At 41.9% G+C, this 20,437-nt stretch overlaps 1 protein-coding gene across 1 annotated transcript; it reads right to left on the minus strand.

Moving 5' to 3' along the window:
- Positions 1-4,315: 4,315 nt before the first annotated feature.
- Positions 4,316-11,600, minus strand: dmbx1a (diencephalon/mesencephalon homeobox 1a). Its single transcript, XM_046409695.1, has 5 exons — positions 11,500-11,600; positions 7,862-8,030; positions 7,323-7,518; positions 6,334-6,736; positions 4,316-6,201 (listed from the first exon to the last, which is right to left on the minus strand). The coding sequence occupies exons 2-5, from the start codon at positions 8,011-8,013 to the stop codon at positions 5,762-5,764; spliced, it is 1,191 nt and encodes a 396-aa protein (XP_046265651.1). The 5' UTR covers positions 8,014-8,030; positions 11,500-11,600; the 3' UTR covers positions 4,316-5,761.
- Positions 11,601-20,437: the final 8,837 nt, after the last annotated feature.

A 20,437-nucleotide genomic window follows, 5' to 3' on the forward strand; every position in this document is an offset into this window, starting at 1 on the left:
AGAAAGATGAATCTTATGGATTTAACTACACAACCATGCTTCTGTTGTGTTTTCAAATACAATTTAAATGTTGCTTTTTTTGCTAATAAACAAAGGAAACACAGAAATAGTGTTATGCCTTCACCTCCTTCACACAAGCTACTGAATGAACTTCACATATTAACACTTAGAGCCTACAGTTAGGTTATTAAATGACAGCAGAAAGGAAAGGAAAATTATCTTACAGGTGTGACAGGTTCTTATTTTGCCTAAATGGCTTGATTACATGCCGTTGCTAAGATTAAGGATTCAGTTTTGTGTCTTTGACGATCTGGAGGGGAACCTTGAGTTGTTTAGTAAAGATAAACGTGGTTGCTTAAGTGTAGCCTGTATATTTAATGTAGCTGCTGCTGTTCCTGCTGTGACGTTTTCCAGCCCAAAGGTGAAGATCAGACAGGTCCCAGGAGGAGGTGGGAGAGAGAGGATTTCACTGATGGGGGTCTTTGTTGCAGATGCAGTGTGCAGACTGAGCCCAGCAGGATGTGCTCTGTGCTGCTCTCAGCCACAGGGAGGACAGAAAATACCATTTAGTGTTGTTTTTTAATCCTTTACAGGCTACCAGTTGTTTGTTGACTTGAGTGAAAGGATTGTTTGTATCACTGAAAGTTGGAGGACAGGTGACACGCTGCTTGAGGTTGACGTCTTTTTCTCTTTTTATCTCTTTTATCTCTCTTTTTTTTTGTATAATTCCTATTTCATGTGTGGTTTCTGAAGAAACAACCACAACAGTAGACCTACTGGAACAACAGTGAAAATAGATCTGCAGACTCCCATACTGTATACTGCACAGACCCGTTTATATTCTGTCATGATAGTACTCGTACTTTTTGAGGATACTTTTTACCATATTTTTTTTCATGTAGTTCGGTTGGGTTTTATGATAACAGATGGTTTGTCACCTGTCAGAGATTTTTGTGTACATTTAGTATCAGGGTAGAAAACTTTTTGTTTTGTGGAAAATCAGTACTTCTGCACTCTTTTAGGCTATATTGCAATTTTTTATTATTTTTAAATGAGCATAATGATGTTCCTTGATTTGTCAAGAATTAAATTTACCAGATGGGATACCCGAGTAGCTGAGCTTGTGCCCTGTTTACTGAGGCTGAGTATGATTCCAGCCTGCATCCCGTTGGTGTATATCTTCTCCTCTTTCTCTTCCTGTTGCCCTGTCTACCTACAGCTTTCCAATCCAATAAAATTGCAATTACAACAATAATAATTTTCCTGATTACTCAGCCTTGTCTGTTTTTCATTTACTTCACACGCACAAATCTGCAGTGGAGAGTCACTGTCTGGTGGAGCAGGCTAGAGAGGATATAACACATCCCATACTGTAGCCAAGTCTTGCTTTCATGTAACATTTGATGATTTCGTGTGAGATGTTTAGGCACATTCTGTTAGAAAGTGTTTCCCCTCGGAGCCAGGCTGTCCTTAAAGCTCTTTATGTCAGCCAATATACTCAATATGTGATCTGAGCATTCGCCGACAGACTCTCTGCTCCCTGAAGTGACTGAGAGTGGTCCCAAGTAGTGAATTGAGGCCCGCATTGGAAATGCAACCGTAGGTTTAGGCTGCAGCCAGATTAAGAAGAGAGAGAATGGGGGTTTTCTTCTCTCTAAGAAGATTACCCGGGGATGGGTGAGATGGCAGTCAGAGTGTTAGTCTGCAAAAAAGGACAAGAAGAAAATGGAAGATGAAGTGGAACTAAAGGAGGGTGGCCCAGGATACACAGTTTAGCCACCTGTTGTCTGCCTCTTCTTATCACCCTTTCTTTGTTTCTCTATCTCTGCAACATCAATCTCTCTTCTGTCTGCACCCTTATTGATTATTTAATATAAGAAGATAAAAGTCAGAGTTTAAATGTTCTTAGGTAAGAAAAAGGGAAAAAATTGTTGCCATGTACAGTGTGGTCTCAAGAAGTTTGGACCCAAAGCATCATGTATGAATTGAATGTTTTTAGTGTACGTTTTTCCTTTGCCTCTTTTATGCATGTGTGTGTGTAGCTGTGAGGCCGATTGTACTTGTGCCTCCCTTAAGTTCCTGCTGATGGCTTCCAGGAGGGCTTTGATGTGTATCTGGGCAATGCACTATTAGAGGGATTTCCCTGGGCCTGACAGCTCAGAGAATATGCAGTGAAATGGCAATGCCAGTGGGCTAAAAGAATGCTGGAAACAGGATTAGGATCATATTCTGGCAGACCCTGTCACCTCCTCAATGGGCTGAGGTTTCTAACGCTGGCACTTTTCATTCTCGCCATGGTTAAAACCTTTAAGAGAACCATGGAGGGGAGGGAGAAAAAAAAGCACTGATTGAATGGTACACTGTGATTTTTGTGTGGGGGGCTTGCTCTGAGGGGGTGCTGTGTGTGTGTGTGTGTGAGAGAGAGTGTGTGTGTCAGAGCAAGAGATGCAGCAAACCAATGAGCCTGTGCAGATCAGACACAAACCTTTCTTGATTTAAAATATGTAAATACTTTTTGGACTTTTTCAATTGTCTGGCCTGAGTTTTAAAGTATCCTCATGCTGCTTCCACAGTTTATTGGACACAAATACACACATCTCATCACTTGCTTAAAGGAAAGTAGATGGGGATATGTGTGTGCCCATATAAAGGTGTTTATAGTGGTGAATATACAGCCCTGAGTGTTGGAGATGGAAGCACCTGATCCAGCATCAAGGGCTCAACACACTTGACCCTGCAGCAGTACAATCTAGCAATCCCTGTTCAACCCCCTGGGCGTGTGTGTGTGTGTGTGTGTGTGTGTGTAACTGGGGGATGGGTGTTAAGAAAAGAGAGAACATTTGGAACAAGAGTATTGTGTTATGTTCGCTGGTCCAGGTGGCCCCATGGGAGGAAATCCTGCCATGTACCTGGACAGATTCTTACTTTGGATAACAAGGACATTCGCTTCTGTTGCGTATCCACACCACAATCTTATCAGTCGCACAATCAAGACGCCCTTGGCCGAGGACACACACAAATGGGGTGTAATAAAACACAACAAGGTTAAGGTGAGGTGTTACACCCACATTAACACTGCTAATCTGGTGAGATCATTATCCTCCTCTATCCGATTTTTTGGGCAGTAGTCATTCATAATGGTTGGAGAGAAACCACTCATTGCAGCAGCTGAAGTGCATTTGTTATTTACACGCGCTTAGGGGGGGAAATATGTTAAATGCCGAGTCAGTTAACAACAGTGTCACGCAGCCAGGGCGACGCACTTACGGAACATGCAAAGTTAAATGTGGGAAGAGCAAGGGCACATTTTGGAGGAGGGAGCAGAGATACTCTATTGCCTTGTGCGTGTGTGTGTGTGTGTGTAGGGGCAGGGTTGGGTGGGGGTCTGTGCATTTTGACAAACCATGCTGTTAAGGATATAATAGCAGCATAATCACCGCCTCGGGCCATCATTCTTCAGGATAATGGCCTGCTTATTCATTGGGGATGGCTCATGTCTCTGTGTGACTTTTTTGTTTTTCAGATTACGTTGTTCTCTTTTGCTTGCATACTATATCTCCCTGCAAATGATCATTCATTTCATTTGGTTTTTTTTTGAAGTTTTCTCTTAATTTGACCTTATTCTTGTAATTGTCTTGATGTTTTTCTTCACCTTGCCTTCACCTTTATTCCCTTGCACTCATTACTGAGACAGAAGAAAAGCTGAACTGATATCACTTTATATATGATTTGTATTAAGTTATTTCACCAGCAGCTTTTACACATATTTTACATTTGCCAAATTTGAAATTTGATTTTCCTTTCTTTTTTGTGCACTCAGTAGTTTGTTCACTTACTGAAAGGTAGATCAGTGCCATCAATAGCATACATGCTTAACATCCAAAAGCACACCACACCATCCACATTGTGTAAATATTCAGCACAGGTAGAGAGGTCTTCCTTATAAAGATCTCCAAGCAATGTTTTTATTTGTTATTTTACAACAACACTAGTTCAAGTCTACAATGTTAGGGAGGAGTAAAGGAAACAACACTGCTGATGGTCCGCTCACTCTTTCCTCACCATTAAAAATCTATCTACCACTGGACCAAGTAGTTTGACAGAGACAGTGGGGGGAACAGCATTAGAATAATAGCAACAACAGAACTCAAATAGAGTCAAGACAGCAGTACACAGAGGACTCAGGTATATTATTCACTGAAATCTTTTCACTTTCTTTAACTTTAGGCTATTCAGTGTGGATTGCAAAAAAAATAAAATAAAATGAAGAAAAGGTGGCAGTTTTCCAGCAATGCATGTTTGTTCATTTGCTTCACTGTAGCCAATTCCAGAAAAGAAAGTGAACACGCTTAAAATAATAATTCAGCCCAGGTCTGCAACGCAGACAAAACAAGGGAGGAGGGGTAGACGGGGCTGCTGGTGAGCTCAGCAAAATACAATCTTACAATCTGACAGCTAAAGGAATTTTATCTGAGTCCATTATCAATTATGCAACATAATAGGGACTTACAATTACCTTACCAGTAAACATTAATAGATAGACTTTTTTGTATTTTACATATTAAAATATTGTGCATTTTTTTCATATGAAGACTTCCAGAACACATTAACAGAAAACATCAGAAACGTGTGATTCTCCTCATCAAGTGCTAACAATCAGTCTGACTTTCAGTGAAAAGCTGTATGTTTCCTCAAGACAACATTAAGGCAAGAATAAAATAAGAGTCAAGACATTTTTTTTTTCTTCTGAATTTGTTTGCCATATAATTTTGTATTCACATGAAACTGATCAACTCATGGTGAGGCGATGTCAGTCGAGGAGCTACCTTAATTGACCGTTTTAGTGCACAGACCTTTTGAATTTATAAAAGCGGTCTTAAATGGTATGCATGTTCATAATTGCATTTGCCCCAGCTCCCTCAGCCCAGGGCAAAATGTAATTAAAAGCTTTGAGAATTTACTCACTGAAATAATTTTCTCATTATCAAGCCAGCCTTTGTAAAAAAGTGGCATATTACTGGCCATTAAAGTGTAAATTAGTCACTTTTAATTATGCCGTTGAGGACAACATAGCTTGAAGTTTATTTTTATTTATGTGCTGTTATGTAGTACATGCTACGTACATAAGAACACTGCTTAATTGAAATGTCAGTGGTCCTGTGACAGAAATGGTCTCTGTGCTGAGCGAGCGATGTCCTCCCGGCCAACGAGCCTGATTCCTTCAAAAGTGCCTCGTTTATTCACATTATCCTGGTAAACAATATTTGCATTGTCTTTTAAACCGAGTGCATTCATCATCTGCTGTGTACATCATTTTCAGTGATCAATTTTTAAAAATTATTTAAGATGTTCAGAAGATCCAGCTTTATATGTATATATGTTGGAAACATCATCATATGAGTCAGGAAGACATTCACTGTCCTCTGAGTCGGGGCATTCACTTGATCCGTTGCATTATATGATCAATGTCTGCTGGGTTTTATTTTTCCGAGGTTTTACTTTTGGACATTGAATCTTATAGGAGTCAAACAAAGCTGTGGAGTTTTCTTAAAAGGTTGTTAAATAGAGTTCTGTAGATCCAGTGCATGTTGGCATGTTTCATTTTGGACATCTCTGCATGTCCCACGCCTGTCTACTTGAGAAGGGGTCGGTATATGGTTCCTAAAGAACTATCACAGTCACACAGACACGCAGTAGGATGGGGTGATGTGTAAGCCGACACTCTGGCCTAGTTTACATTGTCCTCCATACACTCTGACTCTCAGTTAGACATTGTGTCCAGTCCCAGCGAGGCAGCGTGCTGTTTGGCCCTCAGACGCAGGTTCTCGATGCTGGTGGTCTTGTTGTTGTGGCTGGTGAGGCCGCCTGCAGCCGACGCTTGCAGCAGTGGGCTGTTCCACACCTGCTGGGCGTGATGGGACAGGGACTGGTAGTAAGACTGGCAGGGCAGAGAGCCCAGCGGTGCAGGTGGCATGTTAACATTCATCCCCAGGTAAGGAAGAGAAGATGGGGCAGCGAGGTCAAAAGCTGGGTAGTGCACCAGGTTGTTGGTGGCGGCCATGTGCTGGCGGAACTGCTCCTGCAGACGAAACAGGCTGAGAGGGGAGGAAGAGTAAGAGTGGCTCTGAGAGAGAGGACCACTGCTGGCCAGGCCACTGCTGGAGGAGGACGGGGTCACGGACGGAGAGACCAGGGGAGAGTCTGGACAAAGAGGAGATGGGATACGTTTACTTATTATGGCATGCAGATGGGGAATACCGTGAACCAAGTTTGTGAAGGATAAAGAAAGTACTTCAGCTTCTGATCAGCAAAAATCAAGTCCAGTGTTCTTACCTGGTTTAGGGCTGAGTCTTTTGCAAGCTGGAGAGACGTCCCCAGGAGTCACTGCTCTCTCACACTTCATCTCCTCTCTCTGAGATTTACCCTCGTCCTCCTTATCTGTGGCATTATCCTCTGTCGCTGACTCGCTGCCAGAGTGTTCGGCTGACGTGACGTTCAGCTCCATGTCCAGTGGCACAGGACGGACTATAGGACCCTCCGTCTCCAGAGAGGAAGAGGAGGACGAGGAGGAGGATGAAGGTGGCAGCTGAGTGTCTGGAAGGATAGTTGTGGAGGGAGGCGCGTCCTCCTTCTCGCTTCCTCCTTCTCCTGACACCTCCTTCTGCTTTTGAAGCTGCTCCTTCTGGAGGCTGCGCTGCTTCTTACGGAACTTGGCTCTGCGGTTTTTGAACCATACCTGATGGCACAACGGAAGAAGGCGAGTTAGAGGACAAACAAGCACAGCAGACTGAAACTGTAGGAGGAGCTTCAACACACTCTAAATAAGTTTTCAGTAAGCATCAAAGGGCTGATATGAAAAGTCCCTAAAAAATCAATAAGTGCCAGCAATAACAAGCTTGTCCTGTGACAGAATTAAATTACTGTTTAAAAACAAATTATCACAGTCAAACTTAAATCAGTTTTACCAAGATTAATAGTATTTAAAATGGAATATATATTGTATCATTTATTGCATCCTAATAACTAACTAACTTACATTTTCTCTCTTTCCGTGTTGATAGTAAAGCACACTGTTTTCAACACAAACCGTAAAGCTGTGTATTTTTATCAACGCAGGAGACAATTGAAGTACGCCTGTCGTTCTTTCTTTTTTCTTCACATCCCCCCAAAAATATGTGTCATCTCAAAACAGTTTTAGTACTAAACAAATACTACATAGTAATTACGTAGAAATATTTATATTTACATATGAGGTCTAAACGGATGTTAGTATTATTTTCTTCTACTGCCGCATTGTTTTCCCGTTCATTGTGGGCGTGTACCTGCACGCGGGCCTCGGGCAGGTTGGTGCACATGGCCAGCCGCTCCCTCATCACCACATCCGGGTAGTGAGTCTTCTGGAAAGTCTTCTCCAGTGCTTCCAGCTGCTGTGCGGTGAAGGCCGTACGGCTGCGGCGCTGTTTGCGGTGCTGAGAGCCGTAGCGAGCCTCCAGGATGATGTCTTGAAATGCGCAGCCGTTGTAAAGGAAAGACACGTGGCAAGTTTATTTTACTGGGCATGATGGGATCTGCTATATTTGCATGAGAGTAAAAACGTCAAGCATTCAAAACGGCAAATCAGCACTACTTGCTTATACCTTTTTTCACCCTTCATCAATAATTCAAATAACAATTCCAAAACTCAAGTCTGCTGTTATATTATTATTAATATTATAGCTACAGATGATATGCCACAGGAGCTTAGACGGAAGTAAAGTGAATATGCTGGGATGCAGGAAACAACCTGCAAGCCGCATCCATACAGAGTGTGTCTTTGTGTCTTTGTATGTGTCTGTGAGAGAGAGCGTGCACTCAATTACCAGCTAGTCTCTCGGCCAGGGTGAGCGCGTGCACGGATGGCCGGTAGTCTGGCGCGTGCTGCGCCTGTTGCGCGGCCTGCTGGTGCAGGTTGTACATGGCGCTGAGGGAGTTCATGGCGTGCAGAGAGTAGCCGTTCACTCCGTAGTGCTGCATGGCGGTGAGGTCGCTACCTGCAGAACGGAACAGAGGTGATTTTGGTTGTGATTTTCAGATGGCGGAAGGAACCAAAGTTCAGTCTTACAGTCAATGACGTTTTGACATTAAGGGCTCGTGGACGCTGATGGTCCACGCTGGGACTGCTGAACACGTGATCTCAGGACAAACCTCAGTTTATACAAGAACGAAATCTTCTACAGGCTGTGACACGCACGAGCTTTTTATCAGTAAATGTCAGCAGATCCTCGCGCTCAGGGGCCGATAGATTTTAATGTGCGCACTCAGACAAAAGTGTTATCCATTAACATCCAATTATCGCTCTGTTCAATCCATTAATTATACAAAAGACTTTTAATTGGGGTAATTATCGCTCGTTCTCGTAATGAACCGTGACGGGTTCCTTATTCATGAATTTATTCACGTCGTTTCTGTGATCCCGGAGAAGCCAAATCCCCATTGAAAACGTTGCTTTGACAGATCATGGCGTTGATGAAATGTGTTGGAAAATGAAATAAGGAGATTTGTTCCGGGTCTCGGTGGCAAAACCTGCAACCGGATAGCAGGATTATGTTTTAATAAGCTACGATTACGGAAATGCGACTGTCAGTGAGTGCAGTTCAGTTTTAGGGAGTGACTTTTTTACTTTTACTAGGCCTTCTTTATTTTCTTGCAACATTGACAGCAACGCTTGCCATTTATTTTGTGTAATTTTATGTTATTTATAGCCTAAATACGATAGAGGCCTGAAAACTGACAGGTTTTAATGATACGAACAGATTCATGTCTTTAAAGAAATCCACGGTGTTAGAGTGTTTCACATGGTGGCAATAGTTCTCCTTCACGACCGAGATTTTCATAGATGAAACGCTTGAGGACACGATTAGATATGTATTAGTACGGAGCAGGCTGACAGGAGGGAATATCTCCAAGGCCCAAATAGTTATTATAACTATTACAGAGAGACCACAGGGAAAAGATATAAATCTTTCCGCTGTGTGACAGGTACAGTAGGCCTTGGCTGTCCTGGGAACCTGATCATTTTTCGGACTTGGAGGCTACAGATACTTTTGTCAAAACTTTAAGGCTGTCGTTTCACTAATTTCGTTATTGCCTTATTTAATTTGCCTCATTCACAACTAGTTCTTTGTGTGCGCCGTACCGTTTGTCGTTACAATATTTCGATTTTAGAACCGTTTAAATTTCTCAGTGCTCTAAAATTCGACTTTTTGAAGCTTGATTGATGTTAATTTGACCAAGGTCACAAAGAACCTAACTGCTTCACATCTTTTGATGATGACTTGGTAATTTTTTTATTTAAAACATTGAATTTCAATTTTCATAAGCTAGTTTAATACTAGGCGAAAATACTTCCGGCTATACTAATACTACTACTAATAATAATAATAATATCAAATATAAAAAACTGGGTGGCCGTTCGTGGAAAGGCATTTTTTTCAGCTCAATAGTATGTGTGTGTGTGTGTGTGTGTGTGTGTGCGTGTGCGTGTGTGTGTGTGTGTGTGTGTGTGTGTGTGTGTGTGTGTGCGTGCGTGCGTGCGTGTGCGCGTGGTGTGTGAGATGCCCGCAGTGCCCATTCCCAGCCTATTAAGTGGCTGCGGCGGCTGATGAATGTGATCAGAGGGCAGTGGGGAATAGTTTAATTCGCCGGGACAGAAGGTGCTTCGCTAAACATTTACTTTACTCCCCCAAGTATTTGAGTTGAATGGTCCCCCCTCCTCCCCCCTTCCCCTCTCTGGCGGCCTCTTATCCCATCGCCCCGGGGCAACGTTTTGGCTGAGATGTATGGCTTCTCCGCGGGTAAAAATATGCATGTTGATCCCCATTTGGCTCCCCGTCTAATGGAAGTGCAAATAGGTTTCGACTGCGAGGCCCTCCATTTATCATCACTGCTGACACGGACGGACGTACAGTGGGACAGGCTGGTTAGCTCTGGGTGGGAGCTCCCGCGTGTGCGCTTGCGCGCGCATGGGCAGGTGTGCGTGCGCGTGTGCTCTAATAGGCCAACGAGTTTTCTCAACTGGAGATTTTTCTTTCCTTTTGTGCGCGTTTTCCCTAAAAGTAAGGGCGTATATTTAAATGGAATTTAGCCTCAAATAACACAAAAATGCGCAAGAGGTTCTGGAGTTTGCATCACACCCATCTATAATTATGTTTCAGAATTTACATTTTTTTTATTTCTCTACACCCGCTTGCCAGCAAACATGAAAGTTTGAGAGATTCAAAAGTGCGCTCACGTATCCTCTTTGCACCGTGCAATAAAACTACAAAGAAAAATATCTTGATTTCGCCGCATGCCCCTTATTTTTTGCGCAAGTAAACGTTATAGCTTCAAGCCTGCTTTCTCATGATTACCAGCTTTTACCCACCTTTTATATTTGCCAGTACCTCTCTGTTACAGCCCGTATCCTCCTGCCCATACCAAATTCGACACAATAGCTCATCTCTGTGAGCCTGTCAGTGCTGTTATTGTCATTCATAAGCCTCTCTCTGCTCCAGGCACTGGGCCCTCCTGGCAGCCCTGCTCAATGCTTCGATTATCAAACCGTCATTATGTAAATTGGCATGTACAGTGCAACTCTCTGATCCGACTAAATTAGGAAAAATGTTATTTGCTAACAGCCCCCAGGGGCAGGAGTCGACCTGACAATCTGCTCTTTGCTGTGTCACAGTGTAAACTGTCAGAGGGCGAGGGACATGTATTTGATTTTTCTCTGAGCTGTTATTATGATGGTTATTTGCTATGTAGAAGCTAGAGTGAAACTTAAAGGTATTTCAGTGTCTGATGTTTTATTATCAGTACTTATCAAGTCTTGTAAATCATCAATAGTAGTGCGAGAGTTATCTTTATATTTTGTGACAAGAATGCACAAGGACATAAACCTGAAAATCTTTGAAAAAATTGTTGCGCATACGTGCATTTATATCCTTTTAGAGCACATTTATATCCTTTTAGAGCACATGATTTTTTCTTTCATTTTAAATACTTTCAGAAGAGATGTGTGGTCGAGTGTGTGATCAAAATGAACGAGGGAGCCCCTTTTATTTTGGGTAATTTATCCTATATAATTTGTGGACTCGCATATAAAGAAGGGGTCGCTTGTTAAGGATAAAGCAAGTCTTGTTCAAATAGGCAATAAATTTGAAAATGATGAATTTTAATTCTCTTGTGTGATTTCATTTTGGTTTGGAAAACTAAACTTTAAAATGCCAGGTTTATGATAACCGACAGAGGAGGCGATTTGGTCTCCACTAAATCAAAAGAAAAATATCTGCATTTGTTACTGTGTATTTCGTCCACTTCTTATTTAGTGACATTGGTTATTTTTGCTTGAATTAATTTAGAGACGATAAAAATGCGAACACTATTTCATGATCTTTTAAACTTTTTAACGCCACATTTTAACATGCCACATGAGAAACAGTCTGAGTTTAACCGAAGAAAGAGATGGAAAAAAGTTTTTACCTCCTGCGGTGACAGTTGTCTTTTCCCGTCACTTTTTCCACAGACAGCAGAGACAATCCGAGCTCCTTCACGTCGGGTTCGCGTGTCTCTTCTGCTCCTCCGTCTCTTGTTGTTGTTGTTGTTTTCTTAATGCCTACTTTTTGTTGTCCTGTTGTCCGACAGTGAGATAACAAGTCGGGGGCAATGGAAAAGTCATCCAGTGTGCTGCCTCACTTCAAGTCCGTTCGCTCGCGCTCCACCTGCTCCTCTCGTGCTCAATTCGCCGAGTCTCGCGCAGGAAAGAGGAAGCCGCCATCTGCTGGTGCGCAGGAGCCCAGTAGAGGGATTTAAGGGGAGCTTCGCGGGGGTCATGCCAGCTTTCTATTGGCTCTCCGCGCTGTCAGTCAAGTAAATAAACTCACCGATCGTCCAGCGGCGGACTCAGGCGCACTGACTTCTGGAGTTATTTTCAAACGCGATCATTTTAAGCACATTATGTCCGCCGAATCCCCCTGTGTCTGTCTACACGATTATTTTCTTATACTTAAGTTGATAAACATTCCCGAAATGTGAAGATTTAAGATTTTTAAAGGCAATTTTAGCAAAAATGTGTAGATATTGAGTTGTAGAAGGCATAAACTATAGAATAGGCCTATATTATCTTTCTTTGCGAAATCTGCTGTGATTTAGTGAAAATTTCTTCTACATTTCTGTAACTCAAAATTGAAAAGGTGGACAAGTAAGACATTTCTCTGGAAATAAAATCATTGGGGAAATACATATAGAAGACACCGTCAACACATTTTAAATATTCACAACTATCATCTGATTTCGTGTGTATAAAAGTGTTTTGTTTTGCAATTTTCTAGGGTTTTTTTGTTGTTGTTGTTTGTTTTTTTTTTCAAATCCACTTTCTTCAAATTGCTTGCACAGGAATCCAACTGCCTCTCCTTAGTTTTTGTGAGGCAAAGGAACAAACCTTTAGCCTGTTTGATTTTCGGCTTTTTTCCATGCCACTGAAGGAGAGACTTTAGAGAGATGGCTAATAGATGCCAGGGCGCTGCCTTTAGACTCTCTCCCGGCCTGGAAGGATTTGGGATGGGATAGGGAAGACAAGACGCCATCTCAGCCTCCAAAAACCTCTGTCTTAAAATGACTGCGGGTAAGAGGATTAGGGCAATAATGCCCTTCTCTTCTTGAAGGGTTTTTAGAGAAGATTTCTTCTCCCGGAGCAAAACCGTTTAGGTAGGGAATTAAGGGCAGCGCAAAGTAGCCTTTTAATGTAAAGCTTGCATATTTTGTTGGGAGATTCTTTGGGAAAGTGCTTGGCCTATAATGCAGTTTTATATCTGACCGTGTTTCTCACCCTGAGAACATTTTGCACAATAAGCAAACGATTGACTGAAATAGGGAATATTTATGTCCGTTGGCACGTTAAAACGCAGCTGCACCCAAACGCACCGTTTATAGACAACCAGTGGCTTGTGGATATTTGTCATAAAGCTGTGTGTGTGTGTGTGTGTGTGTGTTACTTTTAAGAAAAAACAGTCATGTCATTTTTGTTCTGTGTCAAAAGGTCTTTCGTCTTAAATAAAGCGCAGTCATATATAACGAAACAAAACCAAACTATAGAATTAAATTAAAAGAGTTAATCGAGCCTTCTGGTGACTTGAGACGGGTAAAATATCCCGTGCGTTTATTTGCTTAAACGTTTAACAAACTAAAAATATACAATGCATTTTAAGCGTGTCTATATTTAACACGGCAATGTTGTATCAGAGCCTTAAAATTATTATTATCATTATCATTATTATTATTATTAATTGGTGTAATCGTTGTAGTCCACGTTGCGTCTTTCAGTCTAAATCTTGTTTTTTGGGGGGGGTTTTGTTGTTATTTTTTTCCAGTCACCTCAAACTTTTCCCGTGTGTGCTTCAAAGTGTTCCTCTCGCTTGGAAAAACTCGTGTGCCTCTCTGGTTCTGTCGCCTTGGTAGGCTCCTATCGCTCGGTTTTTCTCCGAGGTCTGAGAAAGAAAGAGGATTAACTTGTGAACCAATGGAAATAAGAACTTAAACGGGAGGTAAATCTGGCCACTGTCTCTTTGTGAGGACCGTCTCTAAAGCAATTAAAGCGAGAAAGAGTTTCTTCTCAGCGCCTCTCCACCTAAAGCTCCTTAGAGCGACTAGAGCTGTCCAGCGCATCTGAAGGGCTTAAACGCCAAAAAACAGCTCCCCTTACCCCTGTACCCAGCCACGCACTGCTGAATACAAGGTGCGTAAACAATGACCTGCAGTTGGACAACATTTAAAAAATGCTAATTTTGCAAAAGTCCTATAATCCACAGTAGATTTTAACCCTAAAAACGACTAACTATTTATTTCTGAAATAACGAGTGGGTCAGCGTGGATTTCTGGCGTTTCTTTATTGATCTCCTGTCAAGTTTAACCCCTTTTAGTCTCCCCCTTTTTTTACTGTTTGCTTGTTTCACATCTGAAGTGGACTTGCTTCTCTGCACCTGGAAGAGATGCAAAGTACAAACAGATTTTTAATTCTGCTGAATTCTGCTCTCTAATAGCTAATTAATACTCTTAATGATGTTTTTGCAACTTCATGAATACATTAGGTCTGCAATCCAGCAAGCCTCAGCCTCCCCGGCACCATTCAAGGGTATTTCAGCATCTGTTCATCCCACAGCAATTAATCATTTTGATGTGTAGTTTAAAATCGACTTCTAGCAGGAGACCTTTTTGACAAGAATAACAAAGCAATTTGCCAGGAGCCACCTCTTAGACATGTTATTAGCAGCACTTCCACAGTAAGACCAGCTTTTCCTATTTCTTTCTTTCTTTCTTTCTTTCTTTCTTTCTTTCTTTCTTTCTTTCTTTCTTTTTCTTAGGATATATTTGATAAATGAATTTAAAAAGATAACTACAATTTTGTGGTTTATTGTCAGCACCACGCCTCTGAATCCTCCTAAAATCCCTTTTATTGGTGACAAGATCTCAGGATCTCTTCTGCAAATCCCTCCTCTAAAAGTTTTCAACCTGTCAGTTTCCTCTAAAAGCTGTATAATTCCCCCTCTTTTTCTCTCTATCCATCCCCTCCTCTCTTTCTTTTTGTCCTCTTTTTCTCCCTGCCTCAGTCCTTCTGTCTCATTTCTTTTCCTTGCCTTCTCTCTCCTCTCTCCTCTCTCTCTCTCTGTAGCCCTCTCTGGCCCGGATCCCTCTTCACAAGGGCCCCCATTGTATAGTCCTAATCCAGAGGCAACACAGCTTTAGGGACATGCAGGGATAAAAGGCCCATTAAGCCCACAACTTTATGGGGGCAAATCTCTCCCTAATCCTTCGCTTTATCTAAACAAAAGCCCCTCTGCCTTAATCCACCTATGTGTTGAAAAAAAGAAGAGAGGAAAAACTGGAGAGAGTGGCAGGGAAGGAGAGAAAATGAGATAGAGAGAATAAGAGTTTTCGAGAGAGAAAAAAATCTCACGCACTGTAGGACTGAACAAGGAGAGATCCTAGGGTATAAGTTTCCTAGAAGAGCAGCTTTCACCTGGACGAACCTTGGCGCGTGTCAATTGTAACTGCTGCTAAAGTGGAATGAACCATCATCCTCTCTCATTTAAAGATTCTGTTCCCATTCGGACCTCATAAACACACATACATGATGTAAATCTGTGAATATTGTTGAAGAAATTGTGAAAGACGACAGTAGTGGACTGGAGTAAAAGAGAGTGGGAGAGTGCGCAGTCTCTGCTGAGTGTAGGGAGGACGCTGGATGAAGGTAACGGCGAGCTCACAGAAGTAGATAAGGTGAGCACAGCTGTGTGCTCCCATGCTCAAATATGTGCACATATATCACTTAACAGACAGATTTTTGTATGATTTGATTGATGTAATTGTATGTTTTTAATTTGATCATAATTTAAAATGTTGGTCTGTTTCTGCTCACAGAACATAAATAACTTAGGTTGTTGATGAGAGTTCATTAGTACATTAAAAATCCTGTGAAAAGATTGAGAGTTATAGCATTTTATTTCAGACATTTGATGTTGGGCATTGAGTTTTGCCAACATTTATATTGTATGTGTTGTCATTACATTGTGTTATAGTTTTCTTGTTTTATAAAGTTGAAAATGTTCATATCTGTCCAGGTGATTCCAGGAAATGTTCATACTTCATGTACAGATGAGCACTGACACACTTCCAGGTTAACCTTCGCTCGACCAGCATCAGAAGCTCAGTGTATTTCTGGCATTTTCTGTCCATATTGTAGACTAGGTGTATACCAACTACTGAGGGCCCACTGGATGATGCAGTTTGACTAATATTAAAACACTGTCGTTTAAGAAAGATAAATCACTTTTTTCTCAATATTTACAGTTACCTCGTGGCTTTCACAGCTCTTTCACATCCTGGCGTGAGGGGAATATGTTAGTAGTCGACACAAATCTCCACCTTTTTGCAGAGAATCCTGGGAACAGATCATACATGATCTTTTGGGATTCTTTGAACATTGTCTTTCAAGTCTACAGAGTCATTTCTCCAGTTACATTTTAGTTAACCTTTGTACCTTTTTAAGTGTCTAAATTCCCACATTAACACGGTCTCAAATTTTGTATATATCACAGGCTATTTGACTCAGGTGTGGTCCATCGTCTTATACCTCCCACCAATACTGGCACAGGGCGTGGCCTGCTTTGACCAGTTTTCAGTACAAGAAATGAGTTCATGAGGCCAAATGTTAACAGCGATGACAAAGCTCCAGAATCCCTTCACTTCCTCTAAAATATGGGTCTTTACTGCAGAAAATCCCACTGTATCTGCTCCACTGTGGACAGTCAGACTCTAATCTGGAGCCGGGTTTAGCAGTCTGAGAGCTCAAGCCTGATGGTTTCAGTCTGGGCTGTGAGGGAAAGGTGGTGAGAGTAGCTGAAACCTGCTGCATTAGGAGTAAACACTGACACTAAAATCTGAGTTGGACGTGGCATTATCTCACGAGATTGGGAAAACATTTATTTCCTTTAAAGTGTAATTTATGCAAGGTCCTTTCACAATAAAATGCCCCATCAATCTGTCAAAAATGACAAAAGCAACGCAATTCTTTTATGTTTATTTTCAAGCATGGCAGCTATCACGTTGCCTTCATTAACACTCTCAATTACCGTCCCCTCCTCGGCTCCGTTCCTTCCTAATAGAGCTAACACAGAGTTAATGAAGCAAATAGTTGGGACAATTTAGTCATTAGAGACAATTAAGACAATCCAATGCAATCCACCTCAGACCAAGAGACAAGCAGAGTAGTCGCCGAGAAATCCAACAACCAGCCATCCAAACAAAACGCAGTCCTCTGCCGAGTCAGCCAGCGCAGAGAAAGCTTTAGTGCGGATTGAAGGAATTTTCCCTCTGGTGGTACCATTCGTAATACTTGAACCATTATAAGGCTGATCAGCAGTTGGCTGAAGGCATCTCTGTTTCCTCCATGCAGGGATTACACCTGGCCTCAGGAAGGAGGAAAATGTTTCCCAAAGAGGCAAGCAGACGCAGACACAAGGCAGCCTGGATGCATTCCACCACAATAAAGTATAAATCCTCCTCTTCACAGCGTATTACAGGAATGAACATAAGGGATTGTGTCATTGTTGCCCTATAATCTGGCTTTAAACTCGTTGTTTTACAAATGGTCCTCTTTAAAAAGCCTTTTCTTTTTGTCTGGGTCTTTTTATCCCTTCTCTTCATCCTGTATTAACCTGCTGTTTCCTCATCAGCAGTTTTTTATTTATATGTTTCTTTGCATGTCAGATTTGGGTTTCAAGTGTTACAATTGTCTGTATTTGCAGAATTCTAATGTAATGCATAAAAGCGCAGTTTAATTACACACAAGGCAAGGTGATCTGCTCTCCTGAAGGTCTTGTGTAATGTGCATAGTTTCCTTTTAGTCAGTAATGATAGTATGTTTCTATTTTGGTGTGTCACCAAAGTAGACCATTCCCACTGCAAGACACAGTGCATGCTTGGATATTATAAATTTCCAAATGCCTTTCCATGTGTCCTTGCCCTCAGAAGCTAGGGGTAATATCCTATCCTGCTTTGGAAGTGGAGATGGTGGCACTTTTTTCTGTTCGCTGAACAGGCAGCCTGCATGAAATAACTCGTGATAGAAATGTTCAAGCTGGCATCTCTTCTTGTGTCTGCACCTCCTCTATCATTACTGAGCCTGAACAGACTGTATGTATATGAGACAAGAAAAACACTTATCCCAATTTATACAAGATGAAGTGATGATGACCACTTGAATTTACCATCTATAAGGGGTTTATTAAAATGGCTTTAATTGACACCTTGTTAGTTAATAGTTTATAAGAGTTATAAGCTACAATAAAGTCAGCACTAGGGTTGCCAGGGTGTGAAAAAAATCCTTTTAATTGTGTATTTGTGTATCCGTGCTGGTGATAATGTGGTTGTGAGTCTTCATAATGCATTGAACAATATTTACTAATAATACTGAGTTGATATGTAGGCCTGATCTGTAAATTAAACTGTATTTCTATTCATTTTTACAATAATTCATCAGAGTAGAGGATAATGACTCATGCTCTGTAATGCATTAGTAAGCTGTTAGTTACAACTTACAAAAGACAGTTTTAGAAGAGTCTGAACTTTTAGCAATACCAGCTCCAGCTACTGAATAGACTGCCATTAAGGTTTGTACAGACATTTTTGGTCTCCGGACAATAGGTTTACATCCTAACCACATTGGCGGCCCTGTGACCTTTCACCCAGTACCATTACCAGGTTAAAATTTTAATTTGTTCAGTGTTGCTGAAAATCTGAATGCTGACTATTCAAGGGAGGAGTTTTGCATCTTCATTGTGCCAAGTGTCTTTAAGTGAATGGGGGTCACTGTTGTTCAGCCTCTGAGCTGACAGCAGAGGCAGTAAAGGCACCTAATCAACATCAGTAATGAATGTTGACATCCAAGAACTGAGGAAGCCTCTTGGATGAGAGCTGAAACGTCTTCAAGGATCTATGATCAAGTCCAGTTGCCCTTAGTCAACCTTACATGGAGAACTGGAGAACTGGGAACATATGTGACCCACAACCGGGAGATTTTAAAAGCAGTTGCCAAAGTTGTCAGCTAACTCAAAGAAGAAAAGCAACCAAAAATGTGTGAGTCAACACCATGTCTGTGAGCATGTTAGTCCACTGCTTAGAAAGTGTTGCTTGATGTGTAGGTAAAACAGCACACCAGATGCCAGCGCTGCTGTGTTACACACCAGCATGCATATAAAATCACACATTGGGGAACTGGTTGACTGTTGTTTTGTTCAGTGTAGAAAAGAGGAAGTCGGTGCAGAGAAAAGACCCTGTAGCGGCAGAATTGGGCAAACTGTGTAAAAAGGGCTGTGGCAGGCAGCTGAGACCAACAGGTAACATAACAGTGTCATAACAGTGACATGTAGCCCGGATTTATCTGGAACACTGCGCTTATGTGACATGTGTTTTAGACCACTAGGCCGCAAAGATGCCCCATACGTCTTCTTCGCCTGCCTTAATGATTCTCCATGAAAAAGATCTTTGTGCTCACTTTGACTATTAAGCAGCAAACAAGTCATTTTGACAGGCATCCAAATAAAAGAAGCTCTTCATCAGTTTCTTATTAAGATGCTTTAGTTGTGGTGATTGAGTTGATTTGAGAAACAAGCAACTGTGACTGATAAGAGATGTGGCTCAGTGAGCGCAGCCTGAAATGATTTATGGAATATCAATGTTTTGGCTTGCACCGCGCTCAAGCCTCTTTAGTCAAACAGAAATTAAAGTTTGATGACTTTGTTCTTTAAGGCCGAAGAGAATTATAGTGCACAAACAATTTAAACACCAAATTAGCAGTTTCTTAGAGCAGTAATTAACAGTTGCATCACTGCTGAAACATAATTGTTACTTCACATGCTGACAGACTGGGGTGAGGCCAGGCAGCAGGTCTGGTTCCAGCCCACTGTGCTCTAGTCCTCTTTACTTGTTCTCTCTCCCCCTTGTTTTCTTCATCTTGCTCCTTGGTTGAATCTCAGAGGCCCGTCTCTCTCTGCTCTGTCCTCCACCTCCTCCTCCTCCTCCTCCTCTTCTGCTCTCTCCATCGCCTCTGAAAGGAGCCTTGCTGGGCCCAACTGTCTGTGTAACGAGCTGGGCAGGACAGTCACAGTGGGGTACGCAATTCTGTGTGTCAGTGTGTTTACACTTGTGTATATGAGTTTGCAGTGAGCACTTTGTGTGCCTTTTTTTTTAAGAAGTCTCCCCAATGGAAACGTCATTTAGGCTGAATCACCCTTTTATCTCATCTCTCACACACAGACACACATACACACACAGACGAACATGGACACACACACTCACACTCACCTTTCAGTGGTCTTTCAGCACTCTTCAACAGCAGGAAGCAGAAGGAGGAGGAGGTGGAGCAGGAGGCTAATGGATATGTTTGTTTACCTATTTGTCCTTGACATGATCAATTGATCAGCAGGCTAATTCACTGCCACCATGGGCTCATTACATTTCCATTTAAATTGCAAATGGATTTCTTCAAGGCTTCATCTTCCACTCTCATTTCCACTGTGTGTGTGTCAACTTGGATGTACAGTAGAGGTGTGTGTCTGTGGACATCTCTGGAGCCCAGACAGCATCACATAACACCCTGGCTGGCATTAATTTATCTGAGACGAAAGTTTTAGTTTCAGAGGCAAAAACACACCTCGTGTCACCTGTCTCTTTTTTGTCCTCATTTTCATTTTAGATGGAGTGCAACAGGGATAATTACCTTTATCATGAAGTGGATGACAGTCATTAAATGGTTGTCATCAAGTCACACACACACACACACACACACACACACCCTGTGTCCCCTGGGAGCAGTGTGAGCTAATTCCTGGGCAGTAAAAGCCTGTGATTATGTGTTACTGGGAAG

This window comes from Scatophagus argus, chromosome 13 (genome assembly GCF_020382885.2).
Source record: "Scatophagus argus isolate fScaArg1 chromosome 13, fScaArg1.pri, whole genome shotgun sequence".
In the NCBI taxonomy this organism is placed as follows: domain Eukaryota; kingdom Metazoa; phylum Chordata; class Actinopteri; family Scatophagidae; genus Scatophagus; species Scatophagus argus.